The following is a 23,824-nucleotide window of genomic DNA, read 5'->3' as shown; positions in this document are numbered from 1 at the left end:
GCCCTTCTAATTTCAGATCAAGACCCTCCTTTATTATAAGTGAAGTGCCCTTGGGGCTTATAAAACAAAACAGACTTATTGACCTGAGAAATTTTAGATTGATTCCACTGACACTGTGTAATTCTATTCTATGTTGTTGAAAGGCTAGTGAATTAGTCATAGTTATCCCCAAATTCGCACCTTACCTTTATGGAGATCATCTGTGTATTATATTTCTATCAGAAGCTGTAAATGTGCAAGCAAAGCATGTGGCCTATCAATGGTGATCATGTTGCTTGTATTACCTATAATTAGTGCTCACTTGGCTTAACATACATGTGATTCTACTGCTGGTAGGACACAAATTCCAGTTTTAAGGCACATAACATTTTACAGCTGAAATCTACCATTTTTGAAAAATAAGATTTAAAAAAAGTAATTCTATCCACACTTTACAGAAACCAGCAAAAACCAGTCTTCTGGGGACTGGAACTGTTGCAGCAGTTGTTGCAACCATTGCCATGATGCATGGCTAATTAACAGGATTAATGCTAAGATATGTATGCAACAAACTATTAATTGTTTACCATATTTTTGTGATTTGGGTAGTTCAAGGATGGTTTTTTGGGAGGTGTTCTAAGCAATAAAAGGATCAGAGGTTGTACATGATGGCTTGTGCGTCTTTGATTAAAAATTTGGCCATTCTTTAACAAAGGTGAGATTAAATGGAAAGACTGAACAAAAATATGATCTTAGCAGAAGCACTTGAATAAGTAATGCAACACTGGTTAAATACAGATGTTAATTGGTACCTATAAACAACGTCAAAAGAGTAAACTGTGTGAAGAAAGATGTGCTTGATAGACCAGTGAACATCAACACTGCTTTTCCATTCAGTAAAGAGGACCTTGAAAGAGCAAGTGAACAATGGTTGACATTGGTACTGGGAGGAAAACATTGCTTCATGTGAAATATTTTGAGAACTGAATAAACAAACAAGTCAGTTTACTATGATTTTTGTTCATTTCATTTCAAATTTACAGTAAAACAATTACAACATTGTGTGACAAAAAAGTTTTAAAAAAATAGGGCCATTTTGGGAACATGGAATTAATTAATGGCTTGTGGAAGTTGAGTCCAGGCTTGTTAATTTTTTTAAGTCACCAGCCCTTAGCCTGTGTCTACTAAAACATTTCTTTGAACAGCTAAAAATTTTATCACAAAATATCCGTGGTAGAAATTCAAGCAAAGCAAAGATTTTATGATAATTATTGGTAGTTACAACAACAATCTAGATTATTACTAAATAATAGCAATAATCTTAGTTTTTGGAACTTGTATTTGTTTAATATTGAACACTGCCATTCAAATACTTCTACTGCCCATTTATACTAACCATGTATAAAAATGTCAGTTTCCAAATGATTGGAACATGGCTGTAAATTCATTTTTACTTTGTAAACACATGTTCCAAATTGTCTTTTGAGGACTTTATTATTTGAAATGGGATATAACAAGTATCAGTTGCTTATTTCAAGTCGGATACAGTGTGAAGTATTCTGTCCTTAGTGAAGAATATGCGTAAGTCTGAAGTGTCTTGGGTTGTAGAGTAAATAACATTAAGAACACTTTTACATCAGCTTGATTCTGCAGCATGAATGTTATTTTTCGATGAAAAATAAATATTTCAGAATTAGTTGGAACTTTCTTTCTTGATACGTAATTGTTACTCACATATGTGATCCCTCTAAAGAAGGACAAACCTCTTATAAAGTAAATTTTCTGCTGCAGAATGGATGGCCTTATAAGAGGGAGACCACTGTATTTCTGAAAAGGACATAAAGTCATTCAACAGAAATGGACCTAATTTGAAAAGAAGCAATCAGACATGATAGCCTTTTAAGATGGCTTAAATTTTGCTGAACCAATCAGACATGACAGACTTTTAACTAAATTTTGCTGAACCAATCAGACATGACAGACTTCTAGTTAAATTTTGCTGAACCAATCAGACATGACAGACTTTTAATTAAATTTTGCTGAACCAATCAGACATGACAGACTTTTAGTTAAATTTTGCTGAACCAATCAGACATGACAGAATTTTAATTAAATTTTGCTGAACCATCATAAAACCTGGCCACCGTTACTACAAACAGAATAACTTTTATTTACTTCCTAAAAACCGCTGAGGCATCTGGATATAAAGGTCTGTTAATTTGGACAGATGGTGATGTCTACCTTCAAAACTTCTCACATTACTAAGAAGGTAAAACCTTACATAATTTGACAGAAAGTATCCAGGCATTAAGGTCTTTCAGGTTTGTACATATGATGCTAATCTGCATGCTGAGGAAAAAACTGTTGTTAGAGTGAAGTTCCTAAGCTTTCAACAAAATTTGACCAGATTGGACATAAAGCAATTTACTAGCCCCAAAGTACCTGGTTGGCTGATAATGCATTCTGCTAATTGGTTGATGTGAGTCTGGTTATAAATCTCAAGCCCACTTGAGGCTTTTGCATTTGGAAAATGAATTATTGTGATATATCCACGAAGAGACTCAGACTGATTAAACAACATTCTATTTTGGTTATGAACATCTGGTTCACTTGACTTAAAACAGTTTTGGTATGTGCAAGAATGACTAAAATACCATTCTGACTTCTTGGTAGTTCTTTGACTGTTACTAAAATAATGGATAACAAAACCAACATTTATTTTCAGTTTCAGTGATATCATGCAGTTTTGTGGCAACTTGACATCCATTCTATCACTGTTTGTCTGCTGCATCGATGACAAAGAACATAGTGGAGTGAAGCTGATAACATAAATTGCACGGGACAACTCAGATAAACGAAATTACTAATTACATAAATGCAAAAATTTGGGAATTCAAACAGGAAAAAAATTTATTGTTCACACTGCTTTTTTTTTCAGGAACTACATGTACACACCAGGTCAGGCCTAACCACAATAACATTTTCTACTGTATTTATCTGATGATAAGCTCATCCTTGATAACAAGCCAATTCCCTTTTATTACAAAATTTAAGTAAATATTTTATAATGATCTCACTGATAATAGTTCCTTAGGGTATCATAGATTTCAGGCCCTAAGGATATCAATCATAGGCCCTAAAGATATCACTGTTAATAAGCCTTAGGGTATCATTGATTGTAGGCCCTAAGGATGTCATTGATAATAGGCCTTAAGAGTATCGCTGATAATAGGCCGTAAGGATATCATAGATCATAGGCCCTAAGAACATCATCAGTAATAGGCCCTAAAGATATATATCACTGATAAGAAGCCTTAGGATACCATCACTGATAGGCCCTTAGGATATCATCGATAATAGGCTGGCTATAGGGACATCATCAATTTGATAATAATCCTTAGGATGTCATTGATAATAGGCCCTAAGGATATCTTTGATAATAGGTCCTAAGGATATCACTGATAATAATCCCTAAGGATATCACTGATAATAATCCCTAAGGATATCATTGATAAGAGGCCCCAAGGACAGCATCAGGATATCATTGATAATAGGTCCTACAGATATCATAGATAACAGGGCACTAAGGACATTATCAATAATAGGCCATAATGATATAAAAGATAATAGGCCCTTAGGATATCATTGATAATAGGTCCTAAGGATATCATTGATAAGAGGTTTACCCTCAATTTGTGACAGATTTATCTGGCTCTCCTTCTTGGTTTATAATGTCAGTAAAGTATTAAAAAAAGATTAATGTAGTTTATCCTGGATGTGATAACTTTAACATCAAATTTGAGACATTTCTCGGAGGTAACAGCTATAGAGTTCTCTCACAACGAAAATTTGCATAAATTATTTTAATAATTCTGTTATTAATAGAAATTGTTTGGCAAAAATAAACTTGAGTGAAAAGGAAAATTCAGGTGATCTTGGAATTGCCATCAGTCCATTTGTTTATTTCCAATATTAATAGACCACTGTGGTGGCCTAGTGGTTAGAGCATTTGCCTTGGAAGCGGGAGGTCATGGGTTCGAACCCCGGCCAAGTCATACCAAAGACTTACAAAAATGGTACTAACTGCTGCCTCGCTTGGCATTCAGCATTAAGAGGTTAGTGTTAGGACTGGTCGGCCTGCTGTCAGGATAATGTGACTGGGTGGGACATCATGCTACATGTCTGCAGCATGATACCCCAGTGCTAGACATGACTGTAAACTGCCACACTGCAGACATTGTAGCGATATGACCTAAAATTGTTAAAGCTATGTTAAAAATCCTAATCACACACACACACACACACACACACACAATATTAATACCTTAATGATGTTTCATTCCTTTGACAAGAAATATAAAGTTTATATACATGTGCGTGTTTACAAGTCATGCTCAACTGGAAACACATTGTGCCAGCAGATCAAAGGTCTTTGTTGTTTATTCAAATGATTACTCCTAACAAACTGCATATATCCAGCTCTGCTGGCACAATTTACATTGGCAGATTCTTGATCTGTGTAGTTTGCAGTTTGAACAGACTTTTAAGCAAGTATAAACAAGAGTTGATTTTAATAATTAAAGACTGACAAAGCTGAATAGTATTATATATAAATATATATATATATATATATATATATATATATATATATATATATATATATATATATATATATATATATATATATATATATATATATATTGCAGTTTGAACAGACTTTTAAGCAAGTATAAACAAGAGTTGATTTTAATAATTAAAGACTGACAAAGCTGAATAGTAATATATATATATATATATATATATATATATATATATATATATATATTGTCAACCCTCACTATAAAATGAATATTCAGATATTCAGCTTTCAAATCTCACTATGATTTTCCAGAAAGAAACCGGAATATTTAATTCACATAATTTTTTACATTGCCTCTAAATTAAAAGCTTGGTTGGTACAAAGACAGATCAATTACTGTGACAAAATGGCTGGAAATAATTGGTTGTTGTAGTTTTAATAACTAATGAAGGAAATTTATCAGCAATAGCTCTTGAATGACTATCGGATTCAAGATGTGATAAAATATAGATGATAAATTATTTTGCTTCAGTAGGAAAAGCAGACATAATGTCTTTAGATGAAAATTCTATGGTCAAATTGATGCATGAATTAACTGAGGAATCTTTCAATAAACACATTTTCTTTAGACTCTCTTTGTGTTGAGGAGCTCTGCCAGTACTGAAATTTGGTCGTAGGTCAGCCTGCTGTAACACTTTTGACCTTTCTGATTTAACTATTGTTGGGTTGTACCTTTGTTCCAGGGACTGTTATCACAAGTTTATCAAAGACCCATCTTCAGCATTTTACCAAACAAACCAAGACTAAACTTCATGAAGATGTCAAGTTGTACCAATTTTTGTCGTATTCATTTTTTTTAAACCCGACATTTTGAGACATTAAATAAAAAAGTAAGTATTGGTTCTTGGATCACTTTTGTAGTTGTTCTTCTGTAATATCCAAATCAGTTAGGTCAGCGTATTTCAGGTAGATTGAGCGGCCTTGGTGGTTCAGTGCTGCTCAGATCAGCCAGTTGGCTGCTGTGGTATGCCTCAGGGCAAGCCACTTTAATTCCATTGCTTTGGCATTATATAGCCCTTTTGTGTTGAAGTGCCTTTACGCACCACACAGAAGAAAAAAAAACTATCAATCTTTTCAACAAAAATTGGACAAGTTTTACATTTGTTCAAAGGCAGAAATTCTAGATCAGTTTTTTTAAAGTGCCAAATTTTCAACACTCTGCTAAATTCTGTGATAGTAGTTTATCCAGAATATTTTCTTTCAGGCATGTCATCAACTAGGCATGTGAAAGTCATTTTGAATCGCATTGGCTTGAATAAACTTAGAAGATAAACAGGGTCTTTCTTGCTTAATAAACTTAGGAGATATTGCCTTTTTTTGCAAAACTCTATTTCAGATTAAATTCTGAAACTATCATGGGAGAGAAGAAGTTATCTATCAAATCTTGGCACCATCAGTCCCCACAGGATTGCTGTATGCATGCATTTATGTGTGTCCATCATTTAGGTCTGATGCAACAAATTCACAATAAATTGCAAGTTATTTCAAATTAAAAATAGATGAAAACAATTTTTCATTTTTTTCCTTTCTCTCAGTTTGCAAAGTTTTGTTTCTAGGCACATAAAGTGGCAAACCTGTACGTTGTACAGTACTTGAATGAAGTTAAATTATTTTAAAATTGTGAAAACTAAATGTAAACATGGTGCATGAGAAGTGTATCTTTTGAGCATTTTGTACATTATTGAATGAATATTGTGTACTGCAAGTATAATATGTGCTTCACCACATTTTGACTTATATGTGCTTCACCACAATTTGACTTATATGTGTTTCACCACATTTTGACATATGTGCTTCACCACATTTTGACTTCAGTAAATGTTAATTTATTTATTCACTACAAGACCAACAAGCAATGTTCCAAATGTACACTTCAGTAAAAATTATTATAACAGTCAGTCTCTATTGTATTATTTCACAGTGAAAAATTGCTAAACCAGTCAGACTGCATGGTATTATTTCACACATTGAAAAATTGCTTGACAAGTCAGACATTAGGCTATTATTTCACATTTGAAAACTTGCTAGACCAGTCAGAATTTGAAGACAATTAGCATAGCAGCTGAGTATTGCATAGCATACAAATAAAGCATAATAAATTACATTTACAGTACAAGTAAGCAGTGCTGCTTGATTCAGTGGTCATACGCATGATTTGAGATCAAATGATTTGTGGTTGAGTTCATGCCAATTGTAAAAAATATTTTCTGTATAAAGAAGTACTCCATGAGTAGATGTCACTGCATAATGTAAAGCAGGAACTTTGTGGTCAAAATAAATAGAAGTGCCCAATTAGGGAAGGGTTTTAAATATGCTCACAAAATAAGCATGCAAGGGAAAGTCATGCCCCCTGATAAATGGTGAAGATTAAGATCATGACAAGGGAAATGTCATTTTGTCACTTGTATCTGAAGTATGAACCACTGAAGATATTGTAATGAAACTCTAGCCAGTTCTATACCATATACAAATGGTACGTTGCATGGTGGTGTACCTCAGAGTTAAGGTCACAGCAGAGGAAAATTTTACTGACTTGTATCGTTGTTCAGACTAACTTTTGTAACACTTAGGATATATAATCGAATTTAATGTTTAACTTTTGTAACACATAGGATAAATAATCAAATTTAATATGTTTTAACCAGTTATATTTCATCGCTAGATGCTGTGTCTTGAAAATGGTGCTGATCTGGTAAAGTTTGCGAGAGCTCCAAGTTGTACTGTAAATTTGGATGATTACAAATTTGTATTACAGTACATTACCTACATTAAATGCATAATTGATTAAGTTTTCACGATGCATCGTTTAAGTGATCTGTTGCTACTCATCCTGATCATCCAAAGCAATTTTGGAAATCTTCTTTTCTAAAACATTTGAGTTTTATCTTTTTATTCCCCTGCCATATCTATGGAGAAGGTGTGTAATATCCTCTTACACCATGTAGTCTGGTCTCATTCAAAAACTTGTAAGGACTTCATGGATTAAATCAGAGTCTTTATAGTAAGAAGACATAGATCAAATTCAGTTTTCATTATTTACCAGCAAATTGTTCAGTGTTTTGGTCTTTGTTTGTCTTTAGGATTTTGTACTTAGCTTTTATTTCCACTCTGTAACTTTTAATCAACCTAACTATGTATGAGGTGTTACATGGAGGATATCTTAATTGACACCATTTTCCAGAAAAATGTTTTCAAGTTATGGCCCCAATTCAACTTGTATATTTGTTCTTCAGTTTTGTTTTGACTTAACTTTTTATGGACTTGATGCATTGAAATCAAATTTATGAGGATTCGCATTGACAAGATCTAGGTAAAGTATACTTTTCATTGTGTTTATTTTTCTTCAAAAGTTTATGGAGTTACAGCTCCTGTTTGACATAAAACATTGCCTCTCAATTTGGTTTCTTCACAGTAACCCTTACATGACTTAATGGATTGAAATTAAATTTGATATGAGGCATTAGATCAAATTTGATATGAGGCATTAGATCAAGAAGACTTAAAATAAAAATTGATTTATATCATCTTTTATTGATATTATTTGTAGTTATTGTGCTTGTTGGACTTTCAATTGTATGCTTTAAATGCATTATATTAGTGGATTATTCCTTGTTATATGGATACTTTTATATTTTGGCTGTTTGAAATCAGCAAATGAAAACTTGTCTCTTGAATCTTGTACTTTGACAGAACTAGCTTTTGCATTTAATTCTCTCCAATCTTGTGCAAAAATAGGCATTATCAGAATACAAACAATTTTGCTTTAATGTTACACATGTAATATTTTTATTGCCAATGTGAAAACTGTTAAGTTAAATCAAATGTGGCTTTGTACCATTATTTATGATGTACAGAAAGTTTAATACTAGCTACTTTTTTCTTGGATGCTTTCGCTGTTTTCTGTCATGGCAAAACTACTTTACTGTATTCATATTGCGACTGGTCTAGTAATTTTTTAAATTGTGAAATAATACCCCAATTCTTGACTGGTTTGGTAATTTCTGTAGTATAGATATTGAGTACATGTAGTTGCTGGTCATTTTTTGTGAGTCGTTAGTTTATCATTTGTTGAATTCAATATGGTGTAGAACCTCTATTATGTTTGTAATTTACAGTGTTAACTCAACAGTTTAGTAAATTGGTTAAGTAAGTAAGTTCAACAGGTACACTACTTACCTGCAGTGGAATTTATTTTTACCTTTCTTAGCAAAAGGTTCAGTCCATCAGTTTATTAGCCTGCCTGATACCATTGCACTGTATAGCAGTTTCTCCGATAATTACAACATCAGTTTTGCAGCCTGCATGGTACTATTGCACTGTATAGCAGTTTATTAGCCTGCCTGGTACCATTGCACTGTATATCAGTTTCACTGATAATTACAACATCAGCATGAAAAAAAACATGAAAGCTTCCAGCATCATTCTAGGCTTTTATTGTGCACTGAAAACAGATGAACATAGGTACTTTTGTTAGTCACCAGGGTTCACTAGAAGACCATATGTTATTATTTTGTTCAGTACCTTTAGTACCCAGCAGTGATTGATATGAACATGTCAAAGTTTATGGTAAATAATTATTAAAATTCAATAAAATGTTGTAAATATTTATAAGGGATGTGTATATTAGTCATCCAGAAATCTGTCTTCATATTCTCAGCATGTTTTTTTATGTTTTCTAATTTCATGGTGTTTGTTTTTGTAATCATATCATTATGTTTTTTATCTTATAGGTGTTGTCTAATGTTGTAAAGCGCTTAGAGCTTCTAAAGATTAGGCACTATACAAAGTCCTCGTTATTATTATTATTATAAGACCATGATCAATAAATAGCCCGCATTTATTGATAGTGGCCAACACAAATTTTGGAATTTTATGTATATTTAGAGACAGCAATACATCCCCTACAAAAAAGACTTGACATTATTTTCAGGAACCTCACTTAACCTGCAGCCCACATCTATTAGAATTGAATTAGATCATGAGGAATTATGTAATTGAATTCCACACTGGGAGATTGAATTTCATTTCCCACTTTTGACACCATCAACATTTCCATAATAGAATGAAAACTTTGAAAGAAAAACAAAAGATGATAAGAAAGGACCAAGCAGGATAAGGTCAATTATCCTCTAAAATATTTTAAAACGGTTGTCTTTCAGACAGTCTAATTCTGTTAATTCCTTACTGTCAGATAATCTTTCTTGTTAAGGGGTTTAATTTTATGTGGCCGTTAATACCATATCTTGCTTGTTCGATTAAGGGGTTTAATTTTATGTGGCCATTAATACCATATCTTGCTTGTTCAATTAAGGGGTTTAATTTTATGTGGCCATTAATACCATATCTTGCTTGTTCGATTAAGGGGTTTAATTTTAAATGGCGGTTTATGCCATATCTCACTTGTACAATAAAGGGATTTAATTTTATGTGGCCATTAATACCATATCTTGCTTGTTCGATAAAGGGGTTTAATTTTATGTGGCCGTTAATACCATATCTCATTTGTTCAATGAAGGGGTTTATTTTTATGTGGCCGTTAATATCATATCTTGCTTGTTCGATAAAGGGGTTTAATTTTATGTGGCCGTTAATACCATGTCTTGCTTGTTTGATTAAGTGGTTTAATTTTATTTGGCGGTTTATACCATATCTCGCTTGTTCAATAAAGGGGTTTAATTTTATGTGGCCGTTAATACCATATCTTGCTTGTTCGATAAAGGGGTTTAATTTTATGTGGCCGTTAATACCATATCTTGCTTGTTCAATTAAGGGGTTTAATTTTAAATAGCGGTTTATACCATATCTCGCTTGTACGATAAAGGGGTTTAATTTTATGTGGCCATTAATACCATATCTTGCTTGTTCGATTAAGGGGTTTAATTTTATGTGGCTGTTAATACCATATCTCGCTTGTTCAATAAAGGGGTTTAATTTTATGCAGCAGTTCTTACCATGTCTCACTTGTACGATAAAGGGGTTTAATTTTATGTGGCCATTAATACTATTTCTCGTTTGTACAATAAAGGGGTTTAATTTTATGTGGCCGTTAATACCATATCTTGCTGTTATATATTATGGTGGTTTATTTAGAGAAGATGACTTGGAATTAAGATAACCAGTAATCTCTGTCAATATTTCTTAGAGTTGTGACTCATTATCCATATTTGATACACCAGAATGTCCTTGTTAGATTTCAATTGACTTGATAATGATCTAATTTAATTTAACAAGATCTCCAGCAACATTGTTCATCAATAATTGTTATTAACATTAAACAGTTATGGTCCTTTTCTTAAGAGAAATTTACCCAAAATGATCTTGTTAATTCTGTAGAATCCACATTTCTTAAAAATTTCATCCATGTCTGATATGAAGAAAATTTTTAAGTCTTTGAAGAGACCCATAAGAAGCCCTGTGTGTAAACATTTGAAAGAGTTTTTTTATGTCTTTGTAATTTGCTCTCAAATGCTGTATTAGCATTTTAATGTTTCCATTAAAATTATGAAAATAGTCAATTTCTCGATTTTCCTTAACACCATCTTTAAATACTTGTCACAACCATCTGAATATGTCATGTATGATGGCACTATAAAATACATTATTAATGCTATACATGTCTATATATGTTTTTCTTCATTTTTTATATAAAACCCACCGCAATTGAAGTAGGGATGTATGGCAATCTTTATATCCATCCATAAATCATCCTGTGTGGTACACAAGTTCTTTTTCATATTGATACAAGAGATGAAAAATATGCAAAAGATACTTTCCCTATACATGGTAATTTAATCTTCAGCAGTCATAATTAATTATGTCACTTGCCATTTTATTCTTTAAATTTTGAATTCATCTGAGATGGTCATAGCAGGTGCATGCAATCATTTCTGTCAATAGAAAAGAAAAATTATAAACACTCGCTCGCCTTATACAAATGAACACAAGGTGACCTACTTGTTTTAAACCCTCCTCCCCCCTTCTGCTAATTCCATACTAATCATTTCAGTTTGTCAGGATGTTTAGCTGCTGATAAAGTAAAAACAACAAAAAGAAAACATTTTTGTTTGTGTGTGTGTGGTTTGGATTCTTAATGTAACTTTAACAATTTTTCAGTCATATCGATACAATATATTCATTATGACAGTTTATAGTGATGTCAAGCACTGGGGCATCATGCTGCAGACAATGTAGCATCATGTCCCACCCTGTCACATTATCCTGACACCAGGCCGACCAGTCCTAACACTAACCTCTTAATGCTGAGTGCGAAGTAAGGCAGCTGCTGGTACCATTGTTTTAAGTCTTTGGTATGGCTCGGCCGGGGTTCAAACCCATGAATTCTTGCATCCAAGGTGGACACTCTAACCATATAGGCCTCTGGAGCCATTTCTAGAGTTGTCCCCCCTATATGATTCAAGAACTGTTCATTTAACAACCACTTTTATCTGTTGTCTGCTTAGAAGGCTATACTGCCAGTTTGTCATTCAGTGAAATATTTTACATTCAGTTTTGATTGGTGGTTATTTGTTCAAGTCCAGAGTAAAACACCCATCAGAGCTAAATGCAGCTTCTTTCAATACCGATGTCCAGACATGATCCAAACCGATACAAAGCAGCATAGAAACTTCATAGAAACATGGCTTTAAATGATCTGTACAGTACTTCAAGTTTGGAATGTCTCCATTTATGTAGATATATGTACTCAGTGGCAGAACATGCCATTGGGACGGAAACAAAATGTAGAGAATGGGCAAGAGGGCAGATTCCAATCTGCACGAGTTGTCAAATGAAGATGGGCATATGAACATCTTTATGCTCATACAATTTTTGTTGGAGTTATTACTATTTTTAAATTTCAGCTGAATGTAGCTTGAAGTTAACTAATGTCACATATTTCATGAATTCCCATCTAACTTAGGAAGCCTAATGCACAACATAATTTTGTGAATGTAACTAGTTTTACTGTTTTCATTGGATTGCTTTGAGACTTTGCACATGTTTTGATCATCATTTGAGGGTGTACATGTCAACAAATTACAAACCTCCCCAAGTTTTCATGAATACTATTACTGTTAATCTCAATGCAGTGACATATCTAGCAACACAATGATAGTATTAGCACATCCTCCCATTTGTTTATAACCCCCTACTGATTTAAAAAAAAACAACATATCCATGATATAAAATATGCACAGAATATTCCTTTCAGTCAATGATTTATCATTTCTAAACTGATCGTCACCAAGGGGTCCCTAACAATGTCAGTTTATTGGCATCTCAACGCAAAGAGAAGTTCCTGATGTCAACAAGCCCACAGGCTGCTCACTGCCCATTTCTGGTTTCTAGAATATTCTATTTCAGTGAAAACTCATCCAATATTTGCAATGCATAGTTTTCATATTTCTAACATTGAAGAAAGAAATAGGAAGAACTCTTGTATACACGTGTTCAAAAAGATTACATATCAGGTGTAATTTTTTCTTGGGTGTAAATATTAATTATGTAAATGTGAGACATGGATAAGAAGGATTTACTGAATTGAAAAAAACTACTTGTCCCACCTTTCAGTTGTACAGTGAACCAGCTTAACATCTAACCCAGGCTACTGGACAAGGGATTCCTCTATCCATCTATGAATGAAAATACACACAAATTTAACTTTTTTCATTTTTTGATTCACAGCTCCAGTCGGTGGGTGCCAAAGGCTGGGGGAATCTTCAGAGTCTATGGGGAGAGCCAAAAACAACGTTATCCTCGGTGGACACCAGTCCAGGGGAAAAGTCTTCCCTCTTAGGAGGGGGAGGGGCTGCTAAAGATAGGTATGTTTATATTAATTTAATCATCAGAGTTTTATGCAGAGATTGAAATTTTACAGTTGCTTTTTTTAACAAAGGACACCCATGATGTTCTCAGAAGAGTAACATTGGTCGTGTTTTAAAAAGTTCATGTACTGTAATAGTTAAGTTAATACATTCTAAAAGAAACATCTAGGAAAAAATAATAATCACAGTTAAGATGACAAATTATTCTAGAAATTGGAATGAAAAAAGAACAGTAACTACTATGAAGATGACCTAAAATGAGAAAAAACTAAATTTAAATCGGTTCTTGCAGACAGAAACTACTGCCATTTTAATGTATTAGTCTTGATGTAGTGGACAACTTTTATGTCAAAATTAGTGATTTTAGATGGCAGCAAGAAAGGTTTAACTATACTTTTGTTGTTAAAATCTCGTTTAAAGGGGCAATAGATACACTCCTTGGTCAAGACTTATTTTTGACTTGAAGTGATTTCAGCCTGACTATTTGAGTGGTATAATGTCCATTCTGTTTATTCAAATGCATTACTAATAATAGTAAGAAACTCTTGTCTTACTAAATTTAGTATATAAAAAAACAAGAAAAGAGTAATACATGAACCTTTCCTATCCAATTTTATATGACATGGGAAACAACTCAAATTTAGGCAAATTAATGTACCTTACAAAAGTTATCTCCCTTGCATATTGTGTATTACTGCAAACAAAAGTTGAAACTACCTTTAAAATAAAATCACCACAATAATTCTTTAAATACTGTTTAAAATATATGTTCTAGTGACATACAAAGAAGAAGAAATTTTTAAAAAATCTTATAAAGAGTATTTTGAGTAGATTAGGAGTAGTATATTTGCAATAGTTAAAAGCTTAGGAATAGCATAATCTCTAGAGTTCTGTTCTTCCATCTGGTCTGATGAAAATTAGTATTCCTTCAACCCAATACCTTGATTATTTTTAAGACTGCATGAAATAAAGAGAACCCCTGTTTATAAGAGTTGAGTTCATCATTAACAAAAATCTCAGTTCTTCTGGTTAAGATGATTATGAAAATGTGCTTTCGTAACAAAAAACAAATGTTATGGCATTATCTTTATTAAAATTAGGCATCATTTTTAAACTAAAATGCACAATATCAGCAAAAGAAACTAGTCTTTTTCATGAAATGGCTTTACAATACTAGACAGTTTCCTTTATTGGACAGCACAAACTGGAGAGGCAACCTCCAAGTCACTTTAAGAATTTTAATAAACATGTTTCCTTCTCTTTATTCTACCAGGGATCAAAGTAAGGGCCAGTTGCTGGGTGATGATGATGATTCATGGGAAGGCTGGGGAGGTGAGTGGCGGGATAAAGGGTCCAAAAGAGGAGACATGAGCCCCTCCAAAGAAGAAGAGGACTTTGAGGCATGGTTAAATGAGGACTCCAGTCAAAAATCGTCCAATAAAGACAGTAGTAGCAAAGATGATGAATGGGGGAGTTGGGGAACTGGTGACAATAGTGCCAGTAAAAAGGCTCAAAAGTCAGTTAAAAATATGAAAAAGAAAGAGAAGCAGGCTGCTAGTGAAGGTTGGAATGATGTGGAATGGGATGATGCACATTCTACGAAAAAGACCAAGGAATCCAAAGAGCCACTGGTTGGTAATTTGGTTGACCTTGGTGATAATTCTACAGCTGGACAAGGTGATGGTTCAGGTTGGGACAATGAAGTGTGGGCTGATGCTGATGATGATGATTGGCAGACTTTGGAACTTGACAATTCAAAAGCAAATAAACTTAAATGAAGATCTACAGGCTACCTATCAATAGTATTCCTTATGAATTAATAAGCAATGACTTGTGTTCAAGTTAAATGTAAAATCTGTATTGAATGTATTTTCATGCTGTTTGTCATTAGGTCTTGTATTTTGTCCTGTATATTTTGTTTTCCATTTCACTCAGTCATGAGATCATAAATTGTCATGGCTCAAATCCTGATTCTGCACTGTAAAAGAACCTTTTAAAGTTTATAAGGAGAATATTAATAATGATGATTTTTAGAAGGCAATATGGGCTTTATATTTATTATACCTGTATAAATCTTCATTTAATTCTAAGCTATTCTACCAATTCAAAAGGTTTTGCAAATTAGATAATTAAGATATTGGCTGAAATTTAACTATCTGATTACTGCACTTTATCCAGGTACACCAAGAAAACTGTTTAACTTATTTCTCTTCTGGTGATGTTACACTAACACATCTCATTTGTGACAATGCTTGTGGTGTACTAATTTTCACAGTCCACATTCCTCAGATTGCTTCTGTGTCAATTAATGTTTTACACATGTATTTTCATTACAATGAAGGATATTAACCAAATTTTCAAAGAAAAATGTATTCATGAGGAAATTTGTGTTTTGTAAGTGGTAAATTGGTTTGTTATTACACATAATTTATGTAAAACTTAGAAAGAATAATTTGCTTTTCTCAATGAAGATCATATAAATGTCAACAACATATACAGATAATAAGAAATATATAAAGTATAGATATTGAGAAACAGATAAGTTCATTTATATATTAAAAACAATGGTGGCAGTTAGTACGACTGTATTGTTTTTTTCTAGTTCTATTTGTGTGAGTGAATATACGTCCTAAAGGTGATGCAGAATCATATTTCACAAAACTGGTGAACGATTTACAGTGGACAGAATGCGTCATCTGACTCAGCTAATTTGTCTCATAAATTCTTCATTTCACTGATAGAAATGTTAAATGATAATGTGTATTATCAGTAAAATTAAAGTTTTGGATAAAAGTTCTTCATTCTTTAGTCATGTCTAAAAATGCAGCTGGCTTATTTGATCATATTTGCAATACTAATATACAAACATGCCCTCTGTCTCTGTCTCCATTTCTCTAACACACACACACACACACACAGATGGCAATGGGGCCTAAACCAGTAACTGACACCTGTTGCAGTTAACTCAGCATTAAACAGAAGTACCAATAATTCACTGACTACTAGGAAACAATGAACATCCTATAATGGAAAAATAATTAAAATTCAGGGGCCAATTTCTCCAAAACTAATGGACCAACAGTGCTCAGAATTTAATATCGATTGTATCAATTGAGGATGTATCCCATCCTGTCCTGAAGACATGCCAGTAAATGACATACCAGCAGGTATTATTTATTCAGAGATTTGTATGTGTCTTGTCTAAAATATGATTATTTGAGACAGTGGTTTAACTAATAAAAGAAAGTTTTGTTTGTCATTGTGTACTAAGCCACAGTCATTTTTCTTCATGTTGTATGTGATGGACTTACACTTCCTTCGGCACATGGGCAAACGTTGGGGAGGGCCTGTTACATTGTACAATTTGAATCTTTGCAGATTTAATAGGCATGTTATAGATTTTAGGTCAAACTTTATGTACATGTCTGTTTAATGTTCTGGTATGTATAATGCTTTATAATAAAGGATTATATATCTGAATTATACATTAAACTTGGGGCATTCTCAAAGTGGATTAAAGCTTGTAGTTCAAATCTCTGTAATGTATTTTATTTTTTGGTATCAGATGCAGATGTGGAGTTGTGCTATATGTGACACAAACATGAGTAAATTATCTTGCCATATCCATTAAGAGAACATGAATCTCATCACGCAGACATTTTCTGATTTAAGTTCTTTCACTTACAGTTCAGGTTTGTGGGGAAAGAGAAATGAAATTACAACCAACTGACAGGCATTTCTGATAAAGAAAACAAAAAAAATTTCTCAGACAGCTAAACCATTAGTCATGTATAAAAATTCGAATAAAAATTAACCCCATCCCACTAGAAGATTTTTAATTAGTGATTTACTATAGTAGATTTATGTGGCTCTTTATAAATTTTGTTGAGAATGGTCTTTAGAAGCTGTTCTTATTACATATTAAGAAACTTAGATATAATTTGTGTTGAAAACTTAGATACAAATTGTGTTGAAACTTAGATACAAATTGCATTGAAAACTTAGATGCAAATTGTGTTGAAAACTGGATATCAGAAGCTGGTAATATTACATACAGTGGATCATAGATACAAGTTATGTTGAGATTGGCCTTCAAAAGCTAGTATTATACCATTTTGTTTTCATTATTATTACATTTGTTTATAAGAAGCTGTATTGTTATATTTGGTCATCAGATGCTGGTGTTATTACATTGGCCTTTAGAAGGCTTTTATTGTTACATTTTGCCATTAAAAGCTTGTATTATTGTATTTGATCTTCAGAAACTCGTATCATTACCTAATGGCAATCAGAAGCTGGTGTTATTACATTTGACATACAGAAGCTTGTATTGTTGTATTTGACCTTCAGAAGCATGTATTATTACATTTGGCCAACATAATCTTGTGTTGTTACATTTGGCCTTTAGAAGCTTGTATTATTGCATTTGACCTTCAGAAGCATGTACTATTATCTTTGGCCATCAGAAGCTGGTATTGTCACATTTGGTCTTTAGCAGCTTATATTTCATTGATCTTCAGAAGCTGGTATTATTACATTTGGCCTTTAGAAGCTTATATTTCATTGTCCTTCAGAAGCTGGTATTATTACATTTGGTCATCATAAGCTACTGTTATTACACTTTGTCAAGTATTGTACATATACACTTTTTATAGCATGACAAAATTTTGTTTTTCAACAGACTGGAATTGAATTTGATAATTTGGTTTTTATTTTCTTCAGTATCATCAGTAACTCCTATCATGTGGTCAGAATTCACATGCAGTGACTCTCATCAGTCACTCATATTCAGCATAACTCCAATCACTTGGTCATAATTTGCATGCAGTAGCTCTCATCAGTCTCTTGTATATTCAGCATAACTCTAATCACTTGGTTAGAACTCACATGCAGTAACTCTCGTCAGTTGTATACTTGGTCAGAACTCACATGCAGTAAAACTCGCTTCAGTCACTCATATTCTCAGTATAGCTCCAATCACTTGGTCAGAACTCACATGTAGTAACTCTCATCAGTTGTATACATGGTCAGAACTCACATGCAGTAAAACTCGCATCAGTCACTTGTATTCTCAGCATAACTCCAATCACTTGGTCAGAAGTCACATGTAGTAACTCACATCAGTCACTCGTATACTCAGCATAACTCCAGTTACTTGGTTAGTACTAGCAGAAAGCCTTCTTTTGTCTGCAGACCTCAGAAATTTTCAATGGCCAAAAACTGAGACATAAAAGATGCGGTCTACACTACTTTGAGTTTTTGAAGTACTAATCTGTATTGAAAATAAACCAACGTTGTTTAGGTTTTCTTTGAACTTGATGCAGTTACTTTAATTGCAGCTAAATATTTTAATAATGTTTATTTGATTGAAAAGAATTTGAATTTTGAAAAAGTCGTATGGAAAGAGAAATTCGGTTCTTATGAGGATACACTATCCTGTCATCACTTTCTTTTGTTCTAAAATATTTTGCTATGTGTTTTACAAGGTTTTCAACAAAGCTGTATGCATCAGAAATTTAATTGGCTTTTACATTTGCTTGAGTTATTTATTCTATTTTCCACATCAGTTAGATGAAACTATGATTGCTTAGTGAATTTAACTTTGTTTTAGATCCTATTATTCCAGTTCTTGTTATCTTTAAATGTGTAATGACTAAGTGACAATTCGTGTTTTGTTTTTGTTGTTGGGGTGGTACTCTCATCTTCAGCCATACAAGAACTAGTCACTACACAGTATTTAATCTTGTCATCTTAAAGACAGGGACCAAATTGATCTTTTGAAAATTACCGAATTATGTTTGAAAATAAGGTTTTTTGGTTCAGGCTTTAGGAGGCTGTAAAAAATTTGTTTCAATTACAATTTTTTTTGTTGAGTTGATCATCAGTTTTTGGATTCTTTGACTTTAGAGAGGATGATATTATTGAATATCATCTGTTATTGTCATCATTTTATTCATTGTCATTGCCATTATCACTTTCATTTTCATCATGGCTAACAATGATTTTAGTCACAATAATATTTTGCATTGTTGCAGAGCCATGTATTGCAGGAAATTATTTAAGTAGGAAGGTACACATAGCTCTGAGTCAGTCACTTCGTAAAATGTAGCTATATTTTCAAATATTTTATGCATTTATTACGAATGTGTTCTAAATGCAATAGATTTTCTTTTCTGGAAATATTGCAGAAATATATGTCTGGCTATAACGAGTGAAGATGAAGATGTTGAACCTGTTTCATACCATCTTAATTGTCGCATCAGAATTAGCAGATTGCTTTTTATGTTTCAATAAATTAAGCATCAGGTTTATTAATTTCAAAATATTTATACCAGTGGAGAAAAAAAATAAAACTGCGGTGAATTTCTGTCGTCTTAGTTTTGATGATCACATGGTATTTAGTTTACTCAGTCATTGAAATAAACCTGTTAGATAGTTGTTACCCGATTATTGGTAATGTTGTAAACTGATTGCTTCAGTGCCAATAAACACATTAAACAATACAATATTTCTTCTTTCTGGTTTACACACTTATGCCTTCATCTCTTTTTAAAGAAAAACAGAGACTGCCATATATTAACTACCAAATGACCAAGGTGGCTGAAATATGTTAAATTGTTCAGAACTTTATTGGTGTGCTTTTATATGATAAATATCTGTAATTGTAATTATCTGTTACATCCTTCATGAGTAGTGAAGGGGGATATTATAGGGTCTATGGGACTTATCATTAAAAATACCCCTGGGACAATATTGGGTCTATGTAAATTTAACATGGAGAAAAATCGTGGGACAATATAGGGTCTATGGGAATTAACATGGACAAAAACCCATGGGACTGTATAGGGTTTATGTAAATTTAACATGGCCAAAAAACCCTTGGGACTGTATAGGGTCTATGTAAAATTGAAACAGGGAGGGTCTCTATTTTTTAAAAAAATAAAAAAACAAAATAAAAAAGGGGTAGGCAATGGAAAGGCTATCTCTTTTCGAGAAATATGGCTGGCCCTGAAAAGGGCCTTTGGGTTTTCTTCTTCTTCTTCTTCTAATTTCTTCTTTTTCTCCACCAAGTTCTTATTTTATCTCCTACACTCTTCTTCCCTTTCTTTTTTTTCTTCTCCTCCTCTTCTTTCTTCTTCTCTTCCTCCTCTTCTTTCTTCGTCTTTTCATTTTCTTCTTCTTTTTCAATTTTTTCATTCCATTTGCTTATTCTTATTCTTTCCTCTTCATCCTCCTTCTCCTCTATCTCTTTCATGACACCACTAATCTTGTCCTTTACCTTTTTTAAGTTATTAATTTCCATCTCTACACGATGGGGACTATAGGAATAATGGTCTTCAACGAGAATTATTAGCATCTGTTCCATTATTCCTAAGTTGTCTAAAACGTCTTGCAAGGTTTGTATTTTGTCCATTTGGTTTGACGCCATCTTCTTTTTATTCTTTGCAGAATGGTTTGAACAACGAACACTGTGGGTTCTTATAGTGAAAGCGCGGACGTGAAGGAAAACATCCCCCTAATAACATAAAATGTATCTTACCTAGATCATGACCGAACATCGCGCGTACGTGAAGGAAAACATCCCCCTACTTTTTCATTTCATATAATATAACCCAAACTATACTCTCCACATTTGCTAAGAAACAATAAAGAAACCTATAATCTACTATTCTCACAAACATACCTTTACTCTTACAAACACAAACACACAAACACATACCCTCACAATATCTTAAAAAAGAGTTGGTGTTCATATACACACTACTCTACCTACACACATTGGCAAATTAATAGTTATTTCGTTTCTAGAGTATTGGGTAGCCCTGAAAAGGGCTGTTGGTTTTTTTTTAAACTCCAGATGCACCTATCTAATGGTTGCACCTTCCTGGCCTTGCGCCACACACGCATCTTCTTCCCCAGTCTTCTTTCACCTTTCTTCTGGGGAGCGCAGAGGAAGGATGATTCGCTTCAACACCCCAATCCTCTGTCTCGGGAATATTGAACGACATCCTCTCTTCTCTTTTCTTTTCCTCTTCTTCCCTCTCTCTTCTCTCCTCCTCTTCTTTCTTCATTCTTGCTTCTTCTACGATAGCCTCCGCTGATAGTTCGTTTACTATGCGCCTGGCATATTCCAGGTGCATCTGGAGTTCTAGCAGCTTCACAATCCTTGTATTCATTGTCTTGCTGTTAACAGGTCGACGATGGGCCCAACTGACGATTAGGTTTTAATTTATACTGAAAGCGCGGACGTGAAGGAAAACATCCCCCTAAAAACATAAAATTCATCTTACCTAGATCATGACCAAAAAAAACAACAACGCGCGGACCTAAAAGAAACAATCACTCACTTTTTATGCTACCCATCACTATTGTAAAATTTTTTATAAATCACTTCAATAGACTATTTACATACGCAAAGCAATCCAATTTAACCCCAAATATACACCTCAAACACCAAAAAAGACATCATTTTAATCTACTATCCGCACCAACTTACGTTAGCTCTTACAAACACAAACACATACCCTCACATTTTTTAAAAAGAGTTAGTGTTTATTTTCACACTACTCTACCTACACACATTGGCAAATTAATAGTTATTTCTTTTCTAGAGTATTGGGTAGCCCTGAAAAGGGCTGTTTTTTTGTTTTGCTATGGCATTCTTTTTTAGTTTCTAAGAATGCGATGTCCTCTGAGGATAGACTTTCTGGCGATAGGTCTGCTTCTTCGGAAAGAGAAGAAGAACTCTTTGGTGTCGATACGGCAATCGACAAAGCCTCTGTCAGCTTCAGGTTGCTGTTGCTGTTGTTGCTGCTGTTGCTGCTGTTGCTGCTGTCTCTGAAGTCTGTACTTCTCTGTCCATTCTTCTTTTTCCCTGTTCATTTCTTCTTTGAAGAGCTCTTCTATCAGGTCTTCAGTGATTTTTAACATTCTCACATTCTCTATTTCTTCTGGCTTCGGTATCAGACTGTGTCTGACCCTATGCAAATTCACGTAGGCTTCGTTGAGCTTAGCTAGTTTGGAACACATCTTCTTAGGAGGATGAGTCGACAATGGATGGTTAGACTGGGAACAAACCGGTTCTTAAAGTCAAAGCGCGGACGTGAAGGAAAACATCCCCCACACGGTTTTTGAGTCGCAACGTTTAGTGAGTGTCATGAGAGGGATAGTAAGAAATGAAAGAGCATCAATCCAACATTCTTATAGCTGAACAAAAGACAAAGTCATTTTTTTCAAAACACAACATTTTTTATTCAAAAATCACTTAACACTAAACAACAACTCTAACATTTTTAACAATAATCCAACACTATAACATCAAACATTTTTTTCAAATCACAAACATTTTTTTCTCAATTAACAATCTACTTTGAACAGGGCTGACAACGTTGTGAATGAAATTGTGATTTCCACTGTTGGAAATCATTAGGCCATTGATGGACACTACGTTTCCCAGCTTGAGACAAAAGATAAGCATAATGGTCACAAAACCATCGATCTACTTTCACATCGTTTCTAGCAGAAGAACGAGGATCAAAATGAGTCACTAAATGTTCTAAGGAATAGCCTAGGCTGCGATGATGCAGAAAATACACACAGTACTGTCCGCACACCAAGGAATCTGTGCCTTGTAATTTCACATTATTGAATCGGGTGGTTTGAGCATTTCTTCTCATAAAGTCGATGATATCGTCTTCCAAAGGGGGCAATCCGTACGAATCGAAATATTCCACACATCCTTCTTGAGGAAAGTAAACGGCTACCCAGTGGGTTCCTGGGAGATGACTGTCGTCCGTGTTGATCACGTAAGCTTGATGGTCTTTAGGTTTGCGATGAGGGAGTTCATCTTTAGCACAGACGACAGGATTCCAAGAAGCCGTATACGAACTGTGGTTCAAAAGGTAATAAAGTTCCCAGGTATCCATGTTTTTTTCTTCTTCACAGGTAATAATAAGTCGTCAATTCGATCCTGATTTTTTGCTTGAAAATGTCTGACGAATAAACGGTTATTCGTTCTGTTTCCTCACTCTGATTCAGGAGAGCTTCGATACGATGGATCTCTTGAGTGGTTAATGGTGGACAAGAATGTTCACGCAAGTCTTTATACCACTGGTGCAACACGTCTTTGTTCGAGATGAGACTCCAAGCTTCGTCCAGATACTCGTCCAATTTTTCTTCTTGACTCAACATCAGGCATTTATCGTGTTGAATTTGACTGGGATGATCGTTTTGACATCCATAGCAATTTTTCTTGATCAATTCCGTCATTTTATCGACCAAGTGTTTGGCAAAACAGGAGACTAAATGGGCTTCTTGTTCTGGCCATCTCGACTTCATCATGACAACTTCTTCGTCTTTGTCTTGAGATTCTTCTCCTTCCACA

General features: G+C 33.8%; 1 protein-coding gene across 1 annotated transcript in view; it reads left to right on the top strand.

The window, feature by feature from the left end:
* LOC149808183 (ADP-ribosylation factor GTPase-activating protein 1-like) overlaps positions 1 to 19,946 on the top strand; it is a 133,377-nt gene extending 113,431 nt beyond the window's left edge. Inside the window, exons 10-11 of the mRNA XM_089974360.1 lie at positions 13,301 to 13,437; positions 14,714 to 19,946. Of these exons, the coding sequence (XP_089830486.1) occupies positions 13,301 to 13,437; positions 14,714 to 15,218 (642 nt within the window). The 3' untranslated portion in view covers positions 15,219 to 19,946. The remainder of the gene's footprint in view (positions 1 to 13,300; positions 13,438 to 14,713) is intronic.
* The last annotated feature ends 3,878 nt before the right edge of the window (positions 19,947 to 23,824 follow it).

Source organism: Sinohyriopsis cumingii, chromosome 1 (genome assembly GCF_028554795.1).
Source record: "Sinohyriopsis cumingii isolate HCF-2022 chromosome 1, ASM2855479v2, whole genome shotgun sequence".
Classification (NCBI taxonomy): Eukaryota; Metazoa; Mollusca; class Bivalvia; order Unionida; family Unionidae; genus Sinohyriopsis; species Sinohyriopsis cumingii.
The sequence above is the reverse complement of the archived record's forward strand: the minus strand, read 5'-3'. Positions and strand labels throughout refer to the sequence as shown.